Consider the following 26,367-nt stretch of genomic DNA (forward strand, 5'->3'; position numbering starts at 1 on the left):
CATTGCAAGCTTTCATCAATTTTTCTCTGAGGTCCACGTCCAAGGAGATTTGCTACAGTGCCATGGGTTGTAAATTTCTTGATTACATTGCGCACCATGGATATCTGGAGATGAACTTGTAACCTTGACATTGTTGATATTTTAGTGAGGCACACACAGACACAATGCAAAGAGTAAGTCTGTTAAGCTCGCGCCCGGACTGACTGGCGTGAGCGTGATTAGTGATCCCACTGTACCATGAACCGAGGAGTGCCTGGAGGGGCGTAACTAAGTATCAACCCGATCCGACCAAGGTCGCACAGCGGTTCAGTCGACTCCGTGAACCAGGGAGGAACCAAGCAGAGGGACCAGGTGCTACTCCAGGTCAGACCCCGGTCACAGCTGTTGACCCACACCGGGGAATGCAGGAACAGGCAGGTAAAACTGGCATATTGACTGGTGGGTATTGGCAGGCACGGCTGGTATGCAGACAGGTGGATATTGACAGGCACGGCTGGTATGCAGACGGGTGGGCACTGGCAGGCACGGCTGACATGCAGACAGGTGGGCACAGGCAGGCACGACTGACATGCAGAGAGGCGGGTACTGGCAAGTAGGAACGTAGGTAGGATAGGGACCAGTACAGACTGGGATACAGGAACAGAGCCGCAGGTGCGTTGGACAGCAGAGCAGAGCGAAACCGCAGATGCGGTGAACAAGCAGAGCAGAACCGCCGGAGTGGTGAGCAAACAGAGCAGGACGAAACTGCGGATGCGGTGAACAAGCAGAGCGGAGCGAAACTGCCACAGCGGTGAACAAGTAGAGCGGAGCGGAACCGCAGATGCGGTGAACAAGCAGAGCAGAACCGCCGGAGCGGTGAGCAAACAGAGCAGGGCGAAACCGCAGATGTGGTGAAAAAGCAGAGCGGAGCAAAACCGCAGGTGCGGTGAGCAAGCAGAGAGTAGCAAAACCGCAGGTGCGGTGAACAAGCAGAGCGAAGCAAAACTGCAGGTGCGGCGAACAGGCAGAGCGGAGCAAAACCGCAGGTGCGGTGAACAAGCAGAGCGGAGCAAAACCGCCGGAGCGGTGAACAAGCAGAGCGGAGCAAAACCGCCGGAGCGGTGAACAAGCAGAGCGGAGCAGAACCGCAGGTGCGGAGAACAAGCAGAGCGGAACCGCAGGTGCGGTGAACGAGCAAAGCGGAACCGTGGGTGCGGTGAACAAGCAGAGCAGAGCAGAAGGTGCAGGCAGACAGGACAGGGCTCTGTTCACATGGAACAGATTGGAAAATACAGGAAGATGGTTAGAACACAGGAGGTAGATACAGAGGAAGGGAAAGGGGACAAGCGGAACCAGATACACACAAGGTACTTACAATGAAGTAGCGAGTGGACACAAAACTCACAAACATAAGTACAGAGACAACGAGCTGGAGTTAGGTGCAGGTTCAGACACTGCAGAAAAAGGGAAGATTCGGACATAGAGACAAACAGGCAACGGGCTAGGACACTGTTCAGACAGGAACTGAACCGGGAACAAGATACACGAACGAGCCTGGGAACTCAGCCCCCAGGGTGGCGGAAACAGACTAGAAGTCAGAGATACAGGTAGCGGCCCTGGGTACTCGGCCCCCAGGGTGGCGGAAACAGACTAGAAGTAACAGGTACATGTAGAGGCCCTGGGTACTCAGCCCCCAGGGTGGCGGACAGACTAGAGTCAGGACAGGACCTGGCAACTAACAGTTGCACAGAACACAGACTGTAAGAAAGTGTTGCTCAGGCACCTCCTACTGGGTGGAGGGGGTTTAAGTATCCAGTGACTCACAGCAATAGGCTGGGGACGCATTAGGACTGTGCACACAGTAGCTATAAGAAACAAGCAGAAAGCCGCGCCGAGGCCCTAAGCAATCAGACAAGAGACATGGACACAGCAGGTAGTGAAACAAAGAGTGCAGCATGGACTGACAGGTAAGATTGCGGTTTTGCATGGTGGGAGGTGGTGCTCCATGCAAGCACGCCGCCAGGGATGTCACAAAGTCAACTTCTCCCTTTTTTATCTGGTTTCAGGTGTGATTTTCATATTGCCCACATCTGTTACTTGACAAAAGTGAGTTTGAACGAACATCTTCATGCTTCATTTTCTGATACAATTTCAAGAGTGCCAACACTTTCGGTCATGACTATATATATATATATAGTAGGGATTCACTCTCTCAGGTAGGCATTAGGTTCACACAGGGAATGAGGTTTTGTACAAACAGGTGCAGTTTTGTTGTTTTTTTTAAAACTCCATGAATTCAAAACCAAAAACAGCCTCTTCTGGGCACAGCAAATACACAGCTCATTTAGCGGGGCAGATATGTCAGTGTGGGCTCACCCAAACAGATTATAGTCCTTTCTCATGAAGCAAACTTCATACACAGAAGAGGCCCGATCCACCAATCTCTGTATCCCCTTCAAGCCGACCTACAGCAGGTTCCAGTGCCAAACAGAAGTGTTCAACTCTGGGCTAAGTTCACACTGTACATGCTGCAGCTTCCACACAGTTCTCTACAGCTCCCACAGCCTATCTAAATAGGTTATTAAATGATTGTGAACTGGCCTACCTGTAGCCTATTAATGGTCACTTAATGGCCGCAATAGGCCAGTGTACATGCTCTCTTAGGCTGGGTTCACAAGGGCGTATTTCCCGATATGTATATGGACTGCAATGATGTACTAACTGTGGGTCTCTGAACCCAAACTTACAGCCTCATATGCATCTATGAGGCTATAAGTTCTGGTAGAAAAAACGTTGTCAGTTCGTGCATTGCGGTCTATACACAAACCATGAAATACACCCGTGTGAACTTGGTCTAACATTATTTAATGCATTGTGGTAAAGCGATTTGCTCGGCTCTCACAGAGGCAGACACAGGACACATGTCTCGGGTTAACTCCCTGCTGGTTTATTATATGGCATAAACTCCAGCAGCGTTCCACCACAAAAATAAACAAGTCCTCTCCGGGATAACGGGAAAACAAAAGATAAAGTATAACAGAGTCCATAAGCGAGGGGGGCTTCGCCCGCTCCGGGCAGCACAGTGAAGTCCCACCAAACACCAGTCCTTCGATGTTGCTCTCTGGCTTCACCACACACAGCCTGGAGGCTTCACTCTCCAGACCAGACTAGAGAAAAAAATAGTGACTGAACATTTAACCTTGCTCAGTCATACCCTGAGGGGAGGTAGGGTGAAAGACTTCCCACCCAATCGCTATGCCATTCATACAAAACCACTCCCTTCACAATGGTGATTACACCCCCAACACATAACATGCTAGGGAAAAGTTGTTGGTTCAGTTCACACAGGCTAGCAGACATAGTGACACATGCCTCCCCTCACATATAACACCAGTGACTCTGTTACAGCATTCATTTCATTTACTGATAATTGATAAAAATTGATGCATGTATTTGCTTAGTACTTACGGGTCTTTTCTTATATACCAGGTAAACAAAATGCATAAAATTGATACCCAGAAAAGTGGCATTCCATATCATTATGTCCAAAGCACAACGGAAGAGAGTGGCCCAGATAATGAAGAAAGAACAACCTATAGAAAACAAAACAGAGGCTTTATTATGTCATCTAGAATATAGTGACCTGCCAGGAAATCACTTTTTCATCTATTTCTGAGGTTAATTAAAGGGTATTTAGGTTAAATACAACGTGTTGCATATCCTCTTGATATGTGAACACTATTAGATTAGGGCAGTCCAATTGCTAAGATCTGGTGACTTATGTTTCCTGAACCACCCCATTAGTAGCAAGCAGTCGGGTGTAAATGCTCTTGGATATATTTATCAATGCCATAAATGCTAAAAAGAGTGGCAGTGATAATTTGTGACTAGAACTCCACTCTATAACTGGGGGTGAACAGGTGACACTGGGCCTCTCTTTGGTGATCGGTGAGGGTCCAGGTGGTCGAACACACACTGATCTAGCTGTACTCAGCTATCTCCATCAGTGCCATACACAATGAATAAAGAGGTGGTCACACATTGGCCCTACTGCTGCATTTATAAAGATGTCTCGAGGACTCCTATTCTGGTTATTTTTGGAGTTCCCAATTATCATACCACTTGCGATCTAAAATGTATCCTCTATCCTGATAATAAATGTATTTAGTGGGAAAACCTATTTAAATTTTAATAACCTGTATTACATAACTATTTAAACTGGATACAGGAAACATATGAAAAGGTAAATTAAGAAATATTTTGAATTTTTGCATGGACTTTCCATATACACAGACTTCACCATCTGCTGGCTGGTGAGGCCCAAAAAGTTTAAGAAGCCCTGTTCTACCTCACTTACAGGGGAAATGTGTTGTCCGGTCTTCTCACGAAAGTCTGCAGTCACTATGTGACTGCAGACTTCTGAATCCTTGAAGCATGAACAACACACACAATCAGGATTCTCCAATGTTGCTGGCAAGAGCGGGCAGGCACGTGACCACAAGTATGTGATTTGCATATTTCTGGTCACACTCTGACTAGATGTGCTTGGCCTCACTCAGTTCACTTGTATTGAGCAAAGCCATTCACGTCTAGTCGCCATGTGACTATATGTATGCAGATCGAATACTTGCGGTCACTTGACTGCCCGCTCTCACTGGCAGCGCCGGTGTGCACGCTGTAATCACCACCCTGAAAGGATTCAGAACAGTGTCACTGCATACTTTCACCAAAAGATCGGATAAACCCATTTAAATAATTTTATTTTGACGTGAAATTCTTCCATCTTTACAAATCCAGGACTACTGTCTAAGAGCTATATTTCTTTCAATTCATACACTTCATTCTGCTGGGTTCAACTTAAAATATCTCACGTTTATAATAAATATGGACACCTTTCAGGAATTTCTTTACTTAAATGATCATTGATGCTTGAATAAAGTTATCTGAAAATGAAAGTGGAAGTCATACTGTAAATAGCCAAATTGTAATATACAGAAAATGTTGTGTTTCCCCTGAAAAATACCCCAAAATGAACTGCCATCAGGCGCTTTCCTTCCAGCCAACACTGATAGAAATCTCCATCTAGCAATTGAAACACAGAGACTGATTTTAAAAAGTAGGGGCAGGTCTTATTCTTTGTGCTCGCCAATGCAACGTCTCTCCTATCTGTCACACTACAGTCAAAAGAAAGGGGATAGAGAGTTTAGGATAGGCATCCAATTGATCAATGAGTTTCCAAGCTAGGAAAGGGAGGTACCAGCGTTTAAAGCGCTGGCAGTCTTTGCAGTGGGTGTACATGTCCACACAAATCAAGTGGATGACTAATGTGTGCAACTGCTTGAAACATTCTTAGGGGTTAAATAAAAAGTATGAACAGTAGAAACACTGTTTCTTTTTGTTAAAAAAACAACAGGTTTTCTTTGATCTGCATTTATTTTTGGCAGAAAAGAAACTTTGCTGTAGGCTTTTATTAAAAAACTTGCTTTGTTTGCCTTCTACATCTTTGCATCTCAGTACAAAGCCATCTGCAGAATGCCATTCCTAAAGAAATCTATTAGAGCGCTTTCCTGACAGCAGGGTCGTTTACCGTCATTCCTCTCATGAACGATCTTCAAATTTGATTTGATCATAAATCTGCTTAGAACTTCCCTAAGTCTCTTCTCTGATCTCCGCATCTCACAGCTATTTTTCTTGCTCATTTAAACTTCTCAGTCTCATCTGTTTTCAACTCTGCTATCCATTTAACTTTGCTATATTCTTCTCATGTCTGTGCACTTACAGACACTGACTGGGTGATTGGTCCATGTGGCATTTAAAGGGAATTTGTCATGTAAAAAATATACTATCAACCTGCAGATATGGGTTTAACCTGCAGATTAACAGCATTCTGAAGCTACCGGTTGCCCACACTGAGAGCCCCGCTGCTGGAAAGAAGTGAACTTTATTTCTCCTGGCAGCCTCTGGCTTTCAGTCATAGAGGTGGGCCAGCGCGACTTCAATCAACACTCATTGTATAGTGAGCAGCGGCTGTATGACTGACTGGCAGCTCTAATGCATCCCACAATGTCTAGTAAAAAAGTAAAACAAAAAACGTGTTAAAGGGAACCTGTCAGCTGATTTATGCTGCCCAAAGCGTGGCGCCGTACCCTGGCCAGCTTTTCTCGGAACCACTAAAGTTGATTGACAAGTCTCTCCCATAGTTAGAGACCTGTCTATCACTTGGAGCAGTGTGGGTGTGACGTGGGTTGTGAACCGACTGGGCCACTGGCCAGGCTTACCCTGGAGGGGTGTAACTAAGAGACAACCTGGTTTTCATAGAGCCTCTGATGGTGAGGATAGGCTTGGGTCGTTAGGGTAGTAACCAGGTGCCATTCTAGGGCAATCCCCAGACCTGCAGCTATACCTGTCGTTCAAAGCAGAAATGCGAGGCACAGAGAGTGAAGACAGACACGTGATCAGACAATTCGAGGTGTTTGGGGGTTTTGTGTGAAATTATGTCCAATTTGCCTTTTTTTCTCTGTTCTTTTTGTGTTGTTCCAATACACACAAATGAAATAAACCTGTATATAACAAAACATGCATAATTCAATAATTACCTGGGAGAAATACTTAATTTTCTGGAACAATTTCAAGGGTGCCAACACTTTCGGCCATGACTATGTTTGACACTGAAAGGCTGCTGCGTTTCAGGGAAAAAACATACAATCTGCTACCCTGGACTGACAGGTCTCTGGCTATATGCGCATGTAGGCATACACCTTTCAATACAGTGCAGAGAGTGGGAAGAAGCTATTAATGTATGACTTTATCTGAAGCGCTGCACTGTTCAGAGTCAAACTAACCTGTCTAAGTTCATACAGCCAGTTCCTGATACATGGTGCCAATGGATTGAGCAGTATGTATCAGCTAAAATGTTCATTTTAAACAGATACAGGTGCTTCTCACAAAATTAGAATATCCTTAAAAGTTTTATTTATTTCAGTTCTTTAATACAAAAAGTGAAACTCATATACTATATAGAGTCATTACAAACAGACTGATCTATTTCAAGTGTTTATTTCTGTTAATGTTGATGATTATGGCTTACAGCCAATAAAAACACAAAAGTCATTATCTCAGTAAATTATACTTTATAACATCAGCTTGAAAAATGTTTTGAAAATCCAAAATGTTGGCCTACTGAAATGTATGTTCAGTAAATGCACTCAGTACTTGGTCGGGGCTCCTTTTGCATCAATTACTGCATCAATGCTGCGTGGTATGGAGGTGATCAGCCTGTGGCACTGCTGAGGTGTTATGGAAGCCCAGGTTGCTTTGATAGCAACCTACAGCTTGTCTGCATTGTTGGGTCTGGTGCCTCTCATCTTCCCCTTGACAATACCCCATAGATTCTCTATGGGGTTAAGGTCAGGGGAGTTTGGCAAACACAGTGATACTGTTGTTTTTAAACCAGGTATTGGTACTTTTGGCAGTGTGGACAGGTGCCAAGTCCTGCTGGAGAATGAAATTTCCATCTCCAAAAAGCTTGTCGGCAGAAGGAAGCATGAAGTGCTCTAAAATTTCCTGATAGACGGCTGCACTGACTTTGGTCTTGATAAAACACAGTGGACTTACACCAGCAGATGTCCTGGATACGTCTGTGTGTGGTAGCTCTTGAAGCAATGACTCCAGCAGCAGTCCACTCCTTGTGAATCTCCCCCAAATTTTTGAATGGCCTTTTCTTAACAATCCTTTCAAGGCTGCGGTTATCCCGGTTGCTTGTGCACCTTTTTCTGCCACACTTTTTTCTTCCACTCAACTTTTCATTAAGATGCTTGGATACAGCACTCTGTGAACTGCCAGCTTCTTTAGCAATGACCTTTTGTGGCTTACCCTCCTTGTGGAGTGTGTCAATGACTGCCTTCTGGACATCTGTCAAGTCAGCAGTCTTCCCTATGATTGTGGAGCCTACTGAAACAGACTGAGGGACCTTTTTAAATGCTTAGGAAGCCTTTGCAGGTGTTCTTTGTTAATTATTCTAATTTACTGAGATAATGACTTTTGTGTTTTCATTGGCTGTAATCCATAATCATCAACAATAACAGAAATAAACACTTGGAATAGATCACTCTGTATGTAATGACTCTATATAATATATGAGTTTCACTTTTTGCATTGAAGAACTGAAACAAATTAACTTTTTGATAATATTCTAATTTTGAGAGAAGCACCTGTATGTCATGAGCTTTTCAAAAGTGTTTCATGACATATCCACTAAAATGATGTCATTACAGCTTATGAGCGATGAATGTGTTATATAAATGTCTAACAAAGGCATTCGTCACCTATCTTTAATGTCATCTTTAATTGATATGTCATGAAATAGTTGACAATATACCAATTAAAGTTATGCAAAATTGGGTATGGGTGACTGATGCTTCTGTCACAGATTCCATGCAAAGTGTATGCCAGGAGCTTTTCCTGGTGTATACTATTCACAAAAGTCAAAATATGTGATGTCAACAGGACCTTTTTCAAAAGTATTTATGCCTCAGTCTTTTTAGTTTAGTTTGCAGCTAGCCATCTTAGTAGATACAAGTTATAAAAGTAGTTTTTTTATGTTTTTTTTAAGGAAAAAGGCATTATTTGTCATTTTACCATTTATAATTAGTTAATACAGAAATAGTTAACACATTCTGAGGCTGACTTACATTTAGCCAGTGAGAACTAAATTAGACAATCTTAAACTAAACTAAAGGCCCCCATGCACATTAGACTAATGTCGACTGATTGTTGGGGTAGATGTGGATTGAGCATGTCCAATTTCAAACTGTCCATCATATTGTTTTCCTGGAGATAAGCTGCTGGCCAACATGCCAAGCCGGCGGCTTTCTCATGAAAAACATATGGGCACACAGCTGAACGAGTGTGTATAGGAGAGTTGACTAAGATGGCTGTTGGGTCACAGCCATCTAATGTGTATGCAGGCCTTAAATTACGTAAAATTGTGGAAAAATTCTAGAGCAATTTAGGAGCATAAGATTGTAACTTAGGTCATTAAAAGCCCCCGTTGTCCGAGCCCCACTGGAGACTAGTCAGACTGGCGGGTTCCCGGCGGATTCTCCCTGCCTGGTGCCTGGAGTGACAGGTCTCTCTCTATATATGTCCTTGATAAGATAGGAAAAAAGTGACCCTCACCATCCCATAAAAAGTTCCTTTATTGTAGATACATTAAAAATTTGGTTGCAGAGGCACGCAGGTAGCGCTGTGGATGATGGCTGTTTCGTATTGCACCAACGATTCAATGGGTCCTTGAAGCGTTGGTGCTATGTGAAATGGTCATCTTCCACAGTGCTACCCACGTGCCCCTAAAGCCAAGTTTTTAATGTATCTATAATAAAATAACTTTTTATGGGATGGCTAGTACTACTTTTTTCCTATCTTCTCGAGGATATCTAAAGTTATTCCTTTTTTGAAGTTGAGCACCACAATATCCCTTGGTTATAAGGTGCGTCCTAGTTACTTAGTGAGGATTCTTGATGGTGCCGAATCAGTCTCGTTCAGGTCACTCTCTACACAAACATGCAGGGAGAGACCTGTCAATCCAGGGCAGTGGGCGGGAAGAAGCTGCTGGGAGCTGTCTGTGGGACTAAATGCTGCAGTGATTCAGAGTCGGTCAAACCTGTTTGAGATCATGCAGCCAGGGTCTGATACATGCTGCCCTTGGTACAGGCAGCATGTATCAATTGTCAGGTTGCCTTTAATAGAAGTTACTGCAAGTAGTTTAGTAAATCATCCAAATTGTGTTTTTGTGGCATTTTTTTCAACACTTTTGAGAGTTTTCAGAGGTGTTTTTTTTAAAATTGCAGCATGCCTTAGGTGTACCATTGATCTGAAAAGAAAGTAATCCTGAAGTGGAACAATCTGCTTTGAAAATACCTTGGGCCCAGTGAATATACTCTTTATTAAAAGGCAGCCTATTTTAAACTTCTCTGACTTATTTAAAATAACTTCTACCTGTAAAGTACAGAAATATATCAGATGCTGGAAAAAGACACATTAAGCATCACTAAATTGCTTTAATTTAAATAGGAAGCATTACCAATCACTCATAACGGTCACGTTTCCTAAATATCAACAAAGAAATATGTCACTTCTGAAGGGCCCTCTGATCTATGGCTTATAATTTTCAGGATTTATAGCAAGCCACAAATCTTGTGTCAAGCCCTGGCATTTAATCCAGCCAATATAACTCTTTGACCTATTTATATTTCCTCACCGCAATCTGAAAGTTTGGAATGCAAAGCCACTAAATGTGCAGGAAAGTGAATGACATATTTAATTAAAGGCAGAAAGAATAATCTGAATTTAATAGAGAATGCATAAGGTCACGGCTGGAGAGCACAATATCGTTTCCTTTGCACATACTTTAGAAACTTTTAATGAGAGCTTATTTAATAAGTTACTAATAGCATAATATAATAATAAAAAAATGACTAATAGGCAGTGGAAGAAAAATTATGTTGTATATTTAGAGTTTCAGACGCCACTTGGGCACTTGAACAAAACAGAAACCATTTCCCTCTCTATTAATTTACTGAGGCAATCCAATGTACAAAGAAATATCATTTTTATTTATTTAGAAGTGATAGGAATACACTGGTGAAGAGACAAAAAGTTGATGGTGTTTTAGTAAGTTGTGGAACCAACCATTATTTATATATATATGTATATATATATATATATATATATCTCTGGACCTGCTTGCAAGCAGTGTCGCTAAAGTACAGCCAGTGCTGCTGGAAATGGTGGGCGAGATGCCTGCAGTGCCTCCAACTGTTATTGTCACAATGATCCTAAAATACTAATTCAAAATCAATAGCACTCCACCCTCTCTCAAACATGTTTCACTCGTCCAGGCATCCTCATGGAGGGAAAATGGAGCTGTGAGATTCACAGCCAAAGTTTTTGAAAACGTATTACTTACATCAGAGGCCTTTCTAATACTAACTAATCAGGCTGTAGGAGCGAAACATTACCACTGATGTTATACATGATTGGCATTCTCAACAGTCAGTCAAGTGCCACAGTATCATCCCATCTCCTGCAATAAGCTGCTTCAGATAGGGAAACATAAAGAGTCTCATACCTCATGTTAATCTATACTGTGCATGCCATCAGGCTTATGGCTTTTTTCCACTGGCTGATTTTAAGCAAGTAATGGGCCCCGGTAGAATGTAAATCATTCAGTGCTTGTTTACACAGGCCGGGACATAATGCGATAGTTCTGTCCCCATATACAGTGCATGTTATTGGCAACACGTCACCTGTTTATGCATGCATAAAAACCAAATTACATGACAATTGTAAGAGAGTGTTTGTAGTAACGTTCGTTTGACAATTATCGGCTCACGCAAGAGGACTATTAGTCTGACAGCGCTGCACCTGTATCACCGATGCATGTCCAGTAGAGCTAGGGATAGGTTTATTTATCAGGCCTGCTGCAGTTTATTTTAAAATCAAACTGGGCTTTACTCACCCTACCCAGGTCCAGCGCTGAGTCTCCATCACTGCTCCCGGGGTCTGATTGTCTATATCAATGAAGTCACATCAACAGCGCTGCTGCGAATAACTGAGCTCAACAGCTTTGCCCGAGTTTATGGCACGAGCCACTCAGCACTGGACCCAGAGAGGGTGTGTACAGCACAGCTAGCTTTTTTTTTTTTTTTTATAAACTTTAGCCATGGGACCGGGGGTTTTCAAAATCGGAAACACTTTTAATATTAAAAGTTCCAATTTATGCTGTTTCAATATATTTCATGTTTATTGTATCCCAATTTTATTGTTATTTATTCATACATGGACACCTGTCTCTATAAAAGTGGGGACACACTGGAGAATCACCCACCAATTCAAACAACACAGGTTACAATTTAGCGACACTGCTTGCAAGCAGTTCCAGAGATATACCCAAGTAATGGTTGGTTTCACAACTGACTGAACTCCACCAACTTTTAATTACTTCACCAGTGTGCACCTATCACTTCTGAGAAAATAAAAGTTATCTTTTACTTGTACATAGGAGGGGCTCAATAAATTAAAAAAGAGGGACAAGGGGTTATATTTCTCAAGCGCCCATCTAAAAATGTATGTAATAAACAGCAGTAGAAATAGAAACACTGATATCATATCTCTATAACAAGAGTTATGGTGTTAAAAAGATCACTTATTTTCATATTTAATTTAATGGTCAGTTTATGTATAGTTCATTGACAGCATGGTGGCTCAGTGGTTAGTACGGTTGCCTTGCAGAACAGGGGTTTATGGTTTCCCCATGTTTGTGTGAATGCTCATCTGACACTCAGGTTTTCTACCATACTCAAACAACATAAGTTATTTTGCTTTAGAAAATTTTGGACGGGTTATAGCTAGAGATGAGCCAACTCGAACTTAAAAGTTCGGAGATAATACCAGACAGTTCAGTGTCCGGCGTTAAACGTAGAACATGGACTTCTCCCGGAAGTCCGCTGCAAAGTTCTGAGTTCCGGGAGAAGTCTGGTGGAGAGAGAGAGAGAATTTTTCCCATATCCAAAGTTTGGGCCTCCATTGTTTTCAATGGGGTTCAGGTTCTGGTTGAAGTTCAGGTACAGTTCTGGTACCTGAACCGAACTTTGGACTAAAGTTCGGGTCGGGTACTAGAACCCGAACTGCCATGGGTCTGCTCATCCCTAGTTATAGCCTCGATATAGCACTAAGCAGCTGTACTTAGAAAGAGATCAGGCTTGTCCTACAGCTAGAGCAAGCACATATGGGGTAAATAGGCAAGAGGAGCAGAAAATCTTCTCCATACCACTTTATATGATGGAGGTAATCACTGGATTGTCAGGGAAAAGAATATGTGAATCTGACAAGCTAAAGGATCTTCACAAAATATAACTACCGTTAATTGTTCTTAAAAGTTTCCTGGCAATGTCACGAAGAAGTGGTCTCCATGCAACACATATGGTGGGGTTGTCTGCTGATATATCACTTATGGGACAAGGTTTGACATCTTTTCTCACATCACTTTCTTACTGTCAGATGAATGATTACTCCATGTCACTGGCATTCCACTGTGACATCTTCTATTTGGAATGGATTCTAGAGGTTGACCTTTTTTACCGAATAAAGGACAAAGTAGCAGAGGAAAGCGATAAGGCATAAGGACTGTATACATGCTACACGCATTTCCACATTTTATTGCATGTGATATGCTAATAGATAAATGTGCGACTGCATGCCATTTTTCACTATTTTATTAGCTGTCGCATTACTGCCTCTTTGTTAAACTGGGCATACTTTTGCTATATGGAGGGGGAAAGCATTTATAAAACCGCATATTAGCACTACTTTTTTGAGGATTCAAAAGGCAGTGTGACTGGTGCCAAAGACTGAACACACAAAAGAAAACAAAAAAAAAACAATTTAGTTTATACAATTATCAGGAAAGTTCTTTACAAATAACAAAAAAAATAAAGCAAACTGGACAGAATGTGATTCTTCACACTCCATGACTTACCTAGACACAGTAAACCACGAAGAAATATCATATGAAGGTTTAATGTTGTAGGAATAACCAGTCCAAAGGCAAAACACACATTGGCTAAATGGAAAACCAGGTGGTGAATTTCTCTCCAGTTTTCACACACCTCATCTTCTGTAGTGTTCTGAACGACAGCTGTAGAATTTATCGGTAGAATGATGCTTATTATGCTTTCAGTAGTCATCCTTACAAATCCTGCCAAAGAAACAGAAAGCGCAAATTTAGTTTCTGGCAATATCAGTAACCCCGCAACTTTATATTGTCATCACAAGAATTCTTTAAAGAGGACCTTTCAATTGATTTTTTTAAATTAAAACTGAGTACCAAAAGTCACTGTTCAACTGATTCTGGAAGGTTTCTTTTTTTTTCCATGCCCCTCCGTTACAAAGCTGTGTCTCCTCGGCAATAAAGAAGTACTCTTGAAGAAGTTTTCCACCTTTATGTACCGTAATTAAAGCTAAATCACTATATAAATTATAAAACATGATATATAATACTATACATCTCTCTACATACATGCAGGAAGATTTACTAAATGTATCAACCCTTCTAGTATTAAGTAAAAAATTGAGCATACAAAAATTTGGCCAATATAGGACACATACTTGATGCCTTCCTTTTAAAAAACATTTTGCAACAGGTAAACAAGGCTGCGGATCAGAGGTATGGCATCAGCAACTTTCAACTAGATATATGTATTGTATGTAAATGTATACTTTAAACTGAAGGTAAAGCCCCCGTCTCACATAGCGAGATCGCTAGCGAGATCGCTGCTGAGTCAAGGTTTTGGTGACGCAACAGCGACCTCACCAGCGATGTCGCTGCTATGTGTGACACTTTGCAGCGATCAGGCCCCTGCTGTGAGGTCGCTGATCGCTGCAAAATGTCCTGGACCATTTTTTGGTCTTTGCCCTCCCGCTGGTCAGCACACATCGCTGTGTGTGACCAGCGGGACCAGCGATCAGGCTGGTAACCATGATAAACATCGGGTTACTAGGGGCACACGAGCACCTAGTAACCCCGGGTTTATCATGGTTACGAGCCTGCTAAAGTGAGCGGTAACCTCCCGCTCACCGTAGCAGAGTGGTAACCATGATAAACAGCGGGTTACTAGGTGCGCGTGTGCCCCTAGTAACGCGCTGTTTATCATGGTTACCAGCCTGCTCCTGCTTCAGCAGGCTCGTAACCAGAAGCAGGACATCGTGGAAAGATTCTTTCCACGATGTCGCTGCTCCCCTGATCGCTGGTGAGCCTGCCTGTTTGACAGCTCACCAGTGATCACATAGCGACGCAGCAACGATCCCTGACAGGTCGTATCGTTGTCGGGATCGCTGTAGCGTCGCTATGTATGACGGGGCCTTAAGCTTTTAATTCTGACCCAAGAGGTGCCAAAAACAATGCTGTAATTGTGTCTAGTCTCACAAAACAGTTTTGAAAAGGGTCTAAAAGAGGTGGGAGTTTCTTAAAATGTACTCAAACTGAACCAAATTCATGGTCCAAAGTTGGTCAAAAGTAAGCCAATCAAGTGGCACTAGCTATTTTGGCAATTTAGTACATTGCCTACCTACCTTGTCTAGCTGCAAAGGCTTTGTCCGCTGCAGCTCACTTGGTGCCAATGACATCACATTTACCCATACTTCCTAGGAAGCGTGCATGATAGGCAGGTATTGTAAACCTATTCTTTACATTAAAAAAAATGCACAATACCCACCAATCATACACGCTTCACAGCAGCTACATGTAGACATAACATCATCAGCACTGATCACCTTCCACTGCAGAAGTGAGCAGCGCTAGACAATGGACAAACCCTTTAAATTGTTAAAATTTAAGGCTACGTGCCCACGATGAGCTTTTATCGTGTTTTTGACGCTGCATGTTTTCCCTGCATCAAAAACGCAGCGTCTTTACAGTTCCAGCAAAGCGTATGAGAATTATAGAAATCTCATGCTCGGTGTGCTTCTTATTTACACGGTATAAACTCACTTGCGGTGCATTTTTCAAATCCGCAGCATGTCAATTTTCCCCATACGCTTACATTAAATCGGAAAATCCATAGGTAAAAAATGCACGTGTTTTTAGTACGTTTCCATGCTGGAAAGGCATTAAAGACGCATGTAGTAAGCATCAAAAACGCATTTAATCCGCACTTACCTATATCAATACAGTGCAGTGAAATCAAAATAACAACGTTTCAAAAACAAGGCAGCTTTATTTAAAGAATGCCACACCAAACAGAGACAAAAACCGCTGCTTCAAAAAACGCAATAAAAATGCATGTTAAACAAACACATACAAAAACGCAATAAAAAAGGACAAGTAACCTAATGTAAATAATAGGAGTAGAAATTCTGTAACATCAAAAACGCACTAAAAACTAATCGTGGGATCGTAGCCTTAGGCCTCGCTCACATCTGAGTGAAAAAAAAATAAAAAAATTGCTCCGATGTTGATCCAGAAAAGTAGGACGAGTGTCATGCGAGTGTTATGAAAGTATGCAATTATTTACTCACTTGGCATCCGTATCACATGTGTATGAATCCAAATGCAATGCGTTTTTAACATAATCATTTACATACTATAATGCTTTACACTGTGTTCCAAATTATTATGCAAATAATATTTTCTCAGATTTTCCCAAACCGTCTCATGCTGCACATAACACATCTGCATCTCTGGCTGCTATGGGCATAAAAGGGGACAAACTTATGGTGTGGCACCCATGCTCCCCTGACCTCAACCCCATTGAGAACCTCTGGAGCATCATCAAAAGGAGTGTCTATGATGGCGGGAGGCAGTTCACATCTAAGCAACAGCTCTGGGAGGGTATTCTGTCCTCATGCAAAACAATTAAAGCAGAAACCATCCAAAACCTGACAAATTCAATGGACGAGAGAGTTCAGAAGCTCCTTTCGAATAAGGGGTCCTATGTGCAAATGTAACATCACCTAGAATAAAGTTTTGAGTTGAAAACTGTTTGATTTCAGTTTGTAATAACCTGCTAATGCTTATAATTTCAAAAATAACCATTTTTTTGTTCTTTATTAAAATGAAAAGGTTGAAAACTCTACTGTGCATAATAATTTGGAACATGCATTTTGAGTGCAGCTTGAGTTTTTTATTTTTTTAAAAATATACTGTTATCATAGGCAGTTTGTACAAAAACCTTTCAATTGTACTCTAATAGTTATTTGACTGGAAAATTACAATGACTGCAATTCATATAGGTAATTTGGGAAAATCTGAGAAAATATTATTTGCATAATAATTTGGAACACAGTGTATGTAACTTAAATCTAGAAAAAAGAAGGATCTGATTTGGCACAGCGATCTAGGTAAAACTACATTTATTGAAAAACCATTAAAACTGGTTAAAAGAAACCTGATGCTTTTCTGGTGCGACAATGGCGTCCTTAGTCATAGGGGGTCATTAGATAGATTGATAGATGGATACTGTATAGATACAGTCATGACAAAAGTGTTGGCACCCTTGAAATTGTTCTAGAAAATAAAGTATTTCTCCTATACAATTATTGCAATCACACATGTTTTGTTATGTATGTTTATTTCTTTTGTGTGTATTTGAACAACCAAAAGAAACAGAGAAAAAAAAAAGGCAAATTGGACATAATTTAACACAAAACCCCAAAAATGGGCCGGACAAAATTGTTGACACCCTCAACCTAATATTTGGTTGCACACGCTTTGGAAACTGCAATCAATCACTTCCTATAACCATCAACAAGCTTCTTACACCTCTCAATTGGAATTTTGGAACACTCTTCTTTTGCAAATTGCTTCAGGTCTCATATTTGAAGGGTGCCTTCTCCCAACAGCAATTTTAAGATCTCTCCACGGGTATTCAATGGGATTTAGATCCGGACACATTGCTGGCCACTTCAGAACTCTCCAGCACTTTGTTTTCATCCATTTCTAAGTGCTTCTTGAAGGATGTTTGGGGTCACTGTCCTGGTGGAAGACCCATGATTTAGAAAGCAAACCCAGATTTCTGACACTGGGCACTACATTACGACCCAAAATCCTTTGGTAATCTTCAGGTTTCATGATGCCTTGCATACAGTCAAGGCACCCAGTGTCAGAGGCAACAAAACAACCCTCCATCTTTGAACCTCCACTATATTTGACTGTAGGTACTGTATTCTTTTCTTTGTAGGCCTCATTCCATTTTTGGTAAACAGTAGAATCATGTACTTTAACAAAAAGCTCTTTCTTGGTCTTATCTGTCCAAAAGATGCTTTCCTAGAAGGATGTTGGCTTACTCACATGCATTTTGGAAAACTGCAGTCTAGCTTTTTTATGTCTCTGTATCAGCAGTGGGTTCTGCTGGGTCTCCTGCCATGGTGTTTAAATTTCATTCAAATGTTGATGGATAATTTGCACTGACACTGATGCACCCTGAGCCTGCAGGACAGCTTGAATTTCTTTGGAACTTGTTTATCCAACATCTAGACTATACTGCATTGCAACCTTTCATCAATTTTTCTCTACCGTCTACGTCGAGGGAGATTAGCTACGGTGCAATATGTTTTAAACTTTGTGATTTTCTTGTGCACCGTGGACAAAGTGCATCAAGATCTCTGGAGATGGACTTGTAACCTTTAGATTGTTGATATTGTTCAACAACTTTAGTTCTCAAGTCCTCAGACAGTTCTCTTCTCCTCTTTATGTTCTCCATGCTTAGCGTGGCACACACAGACTCACAATGTAAAGATTGAGTCTACCCTTTTTATCTGGTTTCAGGTGTGATTTTCATATTGCCAAAACCTGTTACTTGCCACAGGTGAGTTTGAACGAGCATCACATGCTTGAAACAAAGTTGTTTACCCACAATTTAAGAAAGGTGCCAACAATTTGGTCTGGCCAATTTTTGGGGCTTTGTGTGAAATTTTGTCCAATTTGCCTTTGTTTCTCAGCTTTTTGTGTTGTTCCAATACACACAAAGGAAATAAACATGTGTATAACTAAACGTGTAATTGCAATAATTTTCATTTTCTGGTACAATTTCCAACACTGTCGGCCATGACTGTATATAGAATAGATAAAATAAATATATAGAATAGATATTCTGTAGATATATAATTTCACAAGTCCCCTACATATAATAAACTTGCACCCCTTGCCTTTGATGTGGCACTAAAGAGTGTTTAGTTTTGTTGAACCTAATAAATAATTAAAAAAAAATGACTTGGGGTCACCCCTATTTTTGATAACCAGCAAAAGTAAAGAAGACAGCTGTGTCCTGATATTATCAGGTTGGGAAGGTCCATGTTATTGGGCCCTTCCCAGCCAAAATATACCAGCCAACCCAGAAGTGGCGGATCACATTAGATGCTCCAACTTTGGTACTTTGCCTGGCTCTTTCTGATCGCCCTTGTTCAGTGGCAATCAGGATAATGGTAGTTGGGGTTGATGTCAGCTGTGATAAGTCAAAAATCAAAGCTGGCATCAAGCTCTGGTGTTAGTAATGGGCAGCTGTCTATTGGACACCCTCATTACTAACCCAGTAATCAAAAATAAAAACACATACAAAAAAAAGACTTTATTTGAAAAAACACTCCCCCACACTTTCCCTGGTTCCTCAATTTATTAAAAAAAAAAAAGCCATTCAGGTCCAACATAGTCCAGGGAATCCGCCATAGTCCACCGAAGAAATAAGACACTGTCCCTATTTCACCAATTTATTACAAAAAAAATGTTCCCACGCAGCTTTCTGGTTAAACAAAGCTAAACATCCTTTAGTGCCACATGAAAGGCACTAAAGGGTGCAAGTTTATTATATGTAGGGGACTTATGAAATTATATATCTGCAGCATATCTACAGGATATCTATCTATTCTATCTGGCTGTGAATTTACTGTACTTAGCTGATGAAATTTCCTGTTTCCTTTGACATGTGTGCGAGGAAAAAAAATGGATGGCATATGCATGGTTCGTGTGCAGTCCGTTTTTTTCTCGCACCCATTGACTTGCATTGGCGAGTCTCATATGATATACGCAGCCACTCACAGCATGTTGCGATTTTTTCCTCAGCCCGATTCTAGCTGAGGAAAAACTTGGAGATGAACAGTGCCATATTGAATAATATTGGTGTGAGTGCAATGCAAGTTTTTTCTTTCATTTCACTTGGCGTATGGCGTATGTTCACATACAGCCAATTTTTCCAATGACAGATTTTGCTACAAATTTATGCCAAATCTTCTATAAAATAAGAGTTTTTAACAAGCATATTGTGACAATGATTTGCTGCAATTTTCAGTCTATGCATTGAAACCAGCAAAATGTATGGTGATAATTAGTGACGGAAAATGAATATGCTCCAGATTTTTGTGCTGCATGCTTCCTTTGGATGAGATTTGCTGTGCGCATACCTACACAAAAAATTCAGAGCAAGTCTGACCAATGTGAACATACCCTGAAGACCTCGCACATATATTAAAGTCAGCCAAACAGTAGAACTGGTAGAAATTTACATTTAATCACCTAATCCTTTTGTTCTTAGGGGAGCTAAGTGCCACCAGACATTTCTCCTTTCACCCAATTGAAACTACATGAACACTAGGTGAAGCAATGGATTCATCTGCATGGGGAAGTCAGGAGAGAAGTTTTTGAAAATACTATCTCATGTGCAGCTTTATAGACAACACATCTAAACTATTAGTAAAAGGATTATGATGATTATGCGCCTTTTCCTGACGCCCTATTTGAGCACATGGATGCCATAGAAAGTGGTAAAAAAAAGAACACTTCTTCATCTAGCATATCTGACCCAGCAATAATTTGCAGTCATGTATTTGGCGGTCTTGGAAGTAATGCTACACCACAGGAGAAAATATGACAGGCCAACTTCTTTTGGGAAATGTAACTGGTTTCAGAAGCTTTACTTGTGACAATCATTTGATCAGCAGGTTTTTCTTTATGAGATAACCTCTGAAAAGATCCTTAAACGCGTTAAGGCTAAAAATCCATTGACAGAACACATACAGAATAAGGCAATTGTATCATGTTTGTTCCAATTAAATATTAACAACACATTGTTTCTACAACAATGCCAGTCACTCCCCAGCCGCAGTAAAACAGAAATTGTATTACATTTTCCAGCATCATGCCCTGAATAACCTATAATTTAGTGCTCTCCGTGGTGCTGAATTAAATAACAGATTATAGGGCATGTATACGTAGACTATTATTTTAATACATTTCTTAAGTGAAGTGTGTATTCAATAGTGAGAATATTTCTTTCCTATACTTTTACAGCTCCTACAGTCAAGGTTTTTAATCAATGCTTCTATGACTGAAGCAAGGTATCCAGACAAAGCATATCTTAGGCATTTTATCATTAGTGGATTGTCAGGTCATGTTTTCAATGTCTTTGCAATCAAATTATTGTCAGTCTTTTCGCAGTATACTGACAACAGAGTTACATATTCTTGCAAACTTATTTCTTTTCTTTTTTCTTTATTAGAGCCAATCTCACAGTGAATCTTCCAAGATGTCTGCTGTTTGCCTGCAGAGTAGTAAACTGAAAATTCAGTTTAACCCCTTCATGCCATGGCCATTTTCCATTTTTTTTCAGTTTTTTTTTTCTGCCCCTTCTTCCAAGAGCCATAACTTTTTTATTTTCTCGTCAATATAGCCGTGTGAGGACTTGTTTTTTGGAGGACGAGTTTTACTTTCGAATGACGCCATAGATTTTACCATATAGTGTAATTGAAAAGCGAGAAAAAATTCCAAGTGCAGTGAAATTGCAAACAATTTCACAAATGTTTTTTGTTTTTTTTATTTATGATTCACCCGTTCAGTATGAGTATGCAGATACCAAATATGTATAGTTTATTTTTTATTTAAGTGGTGAAAAAAAATTCTTACATTTGTATGAAAAAAAGTTTTTGCACTTGTCACCATTTTCCGAAGCCTACAGTGTTTAATTTTTCAGGATCTGGGGCTGGGTGATGGCTGATTTTTTTGCACGCCGAGTTGACATTTTTACTGATACTATTTTGGGGTAGATAAGATGTTTTGATCGTAATTCTGGCGTTTTGATTTTTTCTTGTTACACCATTTACTGATCGGATAAATTTACTTTACATTTTGATAGATCGGACATTTTTGAACATGGCGATACCAAATATGTGTATATATTTTTTTGAATTGTTTTATTTTCAATGGGGCAAAAGGGCGTGATATGAACTATTGCTTTTTTTTATTCTTACATATTTTTAAAACCTTTTTTTTTTCACTTTTTACTTTAAAATAGTCCCCTTAGGAGACTTGAAGCTGCAATTGTCTGATCGCCTGTGCTATATATAGCAGGGTTGCAGCTCTGCTATGTATAGCAGAAATCACGATCTCCTATGAATTCATGCCACAAACCGGCGTTCACAGAAGTATCATAGTGACAGGTAAAGGGGACTTCAGCAGAACCCCGGCTGTCATGACAACCCATCAGCACCCCCGGTCACGTGACAGAGGCGACGATGGACGGGATTTGTGACGTGCTTCCGCCTGGCGTGTGTTAAATCCCGCTGTCAGAGATTGACAGCAGGAATGAACTTGTTAACAGCCACGGATGGAGCTCTGATCCACCTGCGGCTCTTAAAATCATATGACAGCTAATTAAATCAGCTCACGTACATCTTCTGCACTTTCGGCGATGCGCAGTGCACCTCTGAAATCGGGAAGTGTACACCCTGCTTCAATGGCACAATGACGAGCCTGAAGAAAGCCGCGCACATGTGCGAGGTTTGCAGAGAGCTGGCGATGATGCTGGCTCTTGCAAATCATGCTATCACGTCCACAGGGGCGTGACAACATGCAAAGAGGGACGCCTAGTCTGAGGAAACTAACGCCCCATCAACTAGTCAAAGGACTAATTTGCATAAGAAAAACGGAGCTTATAAATTCTTTTTTTTTCAACATGTGTTTAGGTGACTAACAGGATAAAAGGGCTGGTTAGGCAGGAAATTTGGTAATAAATACACAAACGCTGGTGGGTTGGAGGGAATGGAGGACCTGACAGGTTCCCTTTAAAAATTTAAGGGGTGTGTGTCTCCAGAAACACAAGCTGGGCACAATATATTGGGCACTACAATGGCATTTTTGCAATTTTCTCTCTGAAATATCAAATGAGTGTTTGTTTTTGGAAAACACTAATGTGTCAAAATCATCACTACCTCCGTAAATGAATTTCCAGAAGGGTGTTTCTGCTATTCCGGCACTTAAAAAGGTAGTCCACTACTATTAACAATGCCCCCATCAATTTAAACTGTGGAGACAAGTGTTTTTGTAAATATCTTCTGTGGTCATTCTTGCCTGTGAGTGGCGCTATTGCTGACCGCTCACAGGCATCACGTCACCCCGGCTGCAGCCCGCTGACATCCGCTGATGTCACGTCAAGTTCCGGCTGCAGCCGAGCATGACGCGCTCCCCACCTGATTGATGAGCTGTGGGCGCGGTTTCACCGCACATCACAGCCCAGAATCCACCAAGCGCTTTCCCAACGAAAGCAGAAGAGAGGGAAAGCGCTTGGTGGATGCTGGGCTGTGACATGCGGTGAAACCGCGCCCACAGCCCATCAATCAGTGGGATGCGCGTCACTGGGTCACGCCCAGCTGCAGCTGGAACTTGACATGACATCAGCGGATGTGAGAGCCGGCTGCAGCTGGGGGGGTCACGTGATGCCTAGTGAGCGGTCAGCGATAGCGTCGCTCACAGACAAGAATGACCACAGAAGGTATTTACAAAAACCCTTGTTTCCACAGTTAAAATCGATGGGGGCATTGTTAATAGTGGTGTACAACCTCTTTAAGGGCTCTTCAAATGGAGTCCACAAACTATTCTAGGAAAATTTACACTCCAAAAGTCAAACAGTGCTTCCTTTCCTCCCAAACGCTGCCGTATGGCCAAACAGTTTATCCACATATGTTGTACTGCACCATTCAGGTGAAATTGTGTAACAAATTATGGGGTCACTTTTACCTATTTCCCCCTTGTGAAAATGGAAAATTTGGGCTAAAATAACATTTTAGTGGTAAAAAAATATAATTTTTTTTCTTCACCACCCAGTGGTATAAAATTCTGTGAAACACCATTATTATTATTTGTTATTATTATTTATTATTATTATTTATTCCATGGCGCTTTACATGTTTAAAAGGGGTATACATAGCAAACAACAAGTACAGTAATTTGAACAAAAACAAGTCAGAAACTGGTACAGGAGGAGAGAGGACCCTGCCCGTGAGGGCTCACAATCTACAAGGGATCTACAAGGGAGGATACAGTAGGGTATGTTATTATTGTTTGTTATTATTGTTATTATTATTATTGACATCATTGTCAATATGCTCATTGCACTCCCTAGATAAATTCGTTGAGGGGTGAGATTGTAAAATGGGGTCACTTATGAAGGGTTTTTCTGTTCTGATACCTTAGTAGCTCTGCTAATATGACATGGCACCCGCAAACCATTCCAACAAAATATGCACTCTAAAATGACGCTATTACCGTTCTGGGCTTTGCACTCGGCATGTCAATTACTTTCTTACCGCATATGAGTTGTCGGTGAAATAATTGCGTAACAAATTATGTGGTCTGTTTTGTTCTATTAGCACTTTTTCATGGCTCAATGTTATAAAATTCAGGGAAACATCTGGGTTTAAGATGCTCAGCACAAACCTAGCTTAATTCCTTAACGGCTGTATGTTCTAAACTGAGGTCACTTGTGGGGGTTTTCTCTTGTTCTGGCACCTTGGGAGCACTACAAATGCAACATGGCATTTGCAATCTATTCCAGGCAAATTTGCTCTCCAAAAATCAAGTAGCTCTGCTTCCCTTCTATTTATCTAAACAACAGTTTTTGACTACATATGGGGTGCTTGTGTATTGCTCAACCGATTGTCGGGTCCATTTTCTCTTCTTACCCCTGTGAAGATGAGAAATTTTCTTGGAAAAAGTGTAATATTTCATTTTCACAGCCCATTGTTGTAAATTTCCGAGAATCACCTGTGGATTCAAAATGCTCACTACCCTCATTGATAATTTTCTGGTAAGGTGCAGTTTCAAAATTGGGTTATATGTGGGTGCTTATTGCTTTTTTGGCCCCTCATGAGCGCTTCAAATGATACACGGCATCCGCAATCTGTTCCAGAAAAAATTGCGTTCCAAAAGTTAAACAATGCTCCTTCCCTTCAATGCCCTGACGTGTGTCCAAGCAGTAATTTCCGTTCACATATAGGGCATAGGTTTACTCAGTAGAAAATGGCCCGCACAAACTATTGTGAAATTTCTCCAGTTAGCCTCATAAAAAATGAGAAATTTGGGGTTACAGGAACATTTTTGTGAAAAAAAACAAAACGTAATATGTAATTTTCACAGCCCAACATTATAAAATTCTGTTAAGCTCCTGTGGATTTAAAATAGTCATCACACGTATACATGAATTCCATGTGGGGTGTAGTCTCCAAAATACTTGTGGAGGGTTTCAGCTGCTTTGGCACCTCGGTGGCACTGCAAATGATATGGCATCCACAATCTATTCCAGTCAACTTTGTGCTCCAAAATGAAATACTACGCCTTCTTTTCCAAGACCCCATATCAATGTACTCTGGAGAAATTGCATAACAAAGTGTGCTGTTCAGTTCAACAAAAATTAATTTTGTTCCACATGGAGAAGGAGATTACTCATATAGTGTGCCTCAAGGTGTGCTATATGTTTACAGACTTGCCAGAGGAAAAGAAACTATGTGCCAGAAATGCAAGCTTGTGACTGTTATGCTGTGTGCCCACGATGCGGATTTAATGCGTTTCCGCTGCGCCATTTCCGCCGCGAAAACGCATTAAAAACGCTTGTTAAGTTGTCTGCCATGTTAATCCGTATGTGCTGTGAACATACTGCAGAAATTTCCGCTGTGTATTATCATTGCGGAAAAATACGCAGCACAACCATTAATTTTGCTGAATCGCGGTGAAATAGCCGCCATTGACTTGCACTGGACAGCATAACATCCGCATGACTACAAGTACACATGCAGATATTATGCGACTGGATATTTTGCGGATGGTACCCGGGTCTGGAGAAGAGGAGACTCTTCTCCAGACCCGGCTACTTAATACCTGTAGATAAAAAATAATTAAAATAATAGAAAACATATACTTACCTTCTGATGGCTCCCTGTCTGCTCCCGGCGGCGTTTTTGGCTCTTCAGCTGCTCACGGTGGTGTAAAAGGACCTTCCAAGACGTCATTTAGTCATGTGACAGGTCACACAACACGTGTCACATGACTAAATGACATCATGGAAGGTCCTTTTTAGAGCACCGCGAGCAGCCGAAGACACCGGACACACTGGAGAAAGAGACCGGGGGCCATCGGAAGGTGAGTATAATGTTTCTTTTTATTTTTCAACATTTTTATTCTTTCTTTTTTTTACTATTGATGCTGCATTTGCAGCATCGTAACTTGGTCACACAACATAAATCCATGCCGGTTGCATGGATTTATATAGTGTGACCAAGTTGTCAAGCACTTTTCCAAGTGATGCTAAAATCGCTTGGAAAATCGCTTGACAACCCGCATGTGAAATCGCATGTTAAAAAAGCTTCCCAAAAGCTTCTACCTGGCAAAAAAAACGCATGTAAAATCCGCATGTGTTTTTTCTGCCAGGGAGATGCAGAAACACTCAGGAAAAATCCGCAGAATTTCTGCATCGTGGGCACTAGGCCTTAGGCTGTGTGCCCACGTAGCGTTTTTCAAGCGTTTTTGATGCGGAATTTCCGCTGCGGAAACGCTTGTAAAACGCTTGGTAACCC

The 26,367-nt window shown here is 41.2% G+C and overlaps 1 protein-coding gene across 2 annotated transcripts in view; it reads right to left on the reverse strand.

The window, feature by feature from the left end:
- Window positions 1-26,367, reverse strand: part of POPDC1 (popeye domain cAMP effector 1) — a 143,712-nt gene that overhangs the window by 71,919 nt on the left and 45,426 nt on the right. For both annotated transcript variants that reach the window (XM_073675773.1, XM_073675774.1), the window contains exons 2-3: window positions 13,517-13,735; window positions 3,448-3,572 (exon numbers count right to left, since the gene is read on the reverse strand). In XM_073675773.1, the coding sequence (XP_073531874.1) occupies window positions 3,448-3,572; window positions 13,517-13,724 (333 nt within the window). In that variant the 5' untranslated portion in view covers window positions 13,725-13,735. The remainder of the gene's footprint in view (window positions 1-3,447; window positions 3,573-13,516; window positions 13,736-26,367) is intronic.

The sequence above is a fragment of the Phyllobates terribilis genome, unplaced genomic scaffold, assembly GCF_046119375.1.
Source record: "Phyllobates terribilis strain yellow unplaced genomic scaffold, ASM4611937v1 Scaffold_3__8_contigs__length_932513732, whole genome shotgun sequence".
Taxonomy (NCBI): domain Eukaryota; kingdom Metazoa; phylum Chordata; class Amphibia; order Anura; family Dendrobatidae; genus Phyllobates; species Phyllobates terribilis.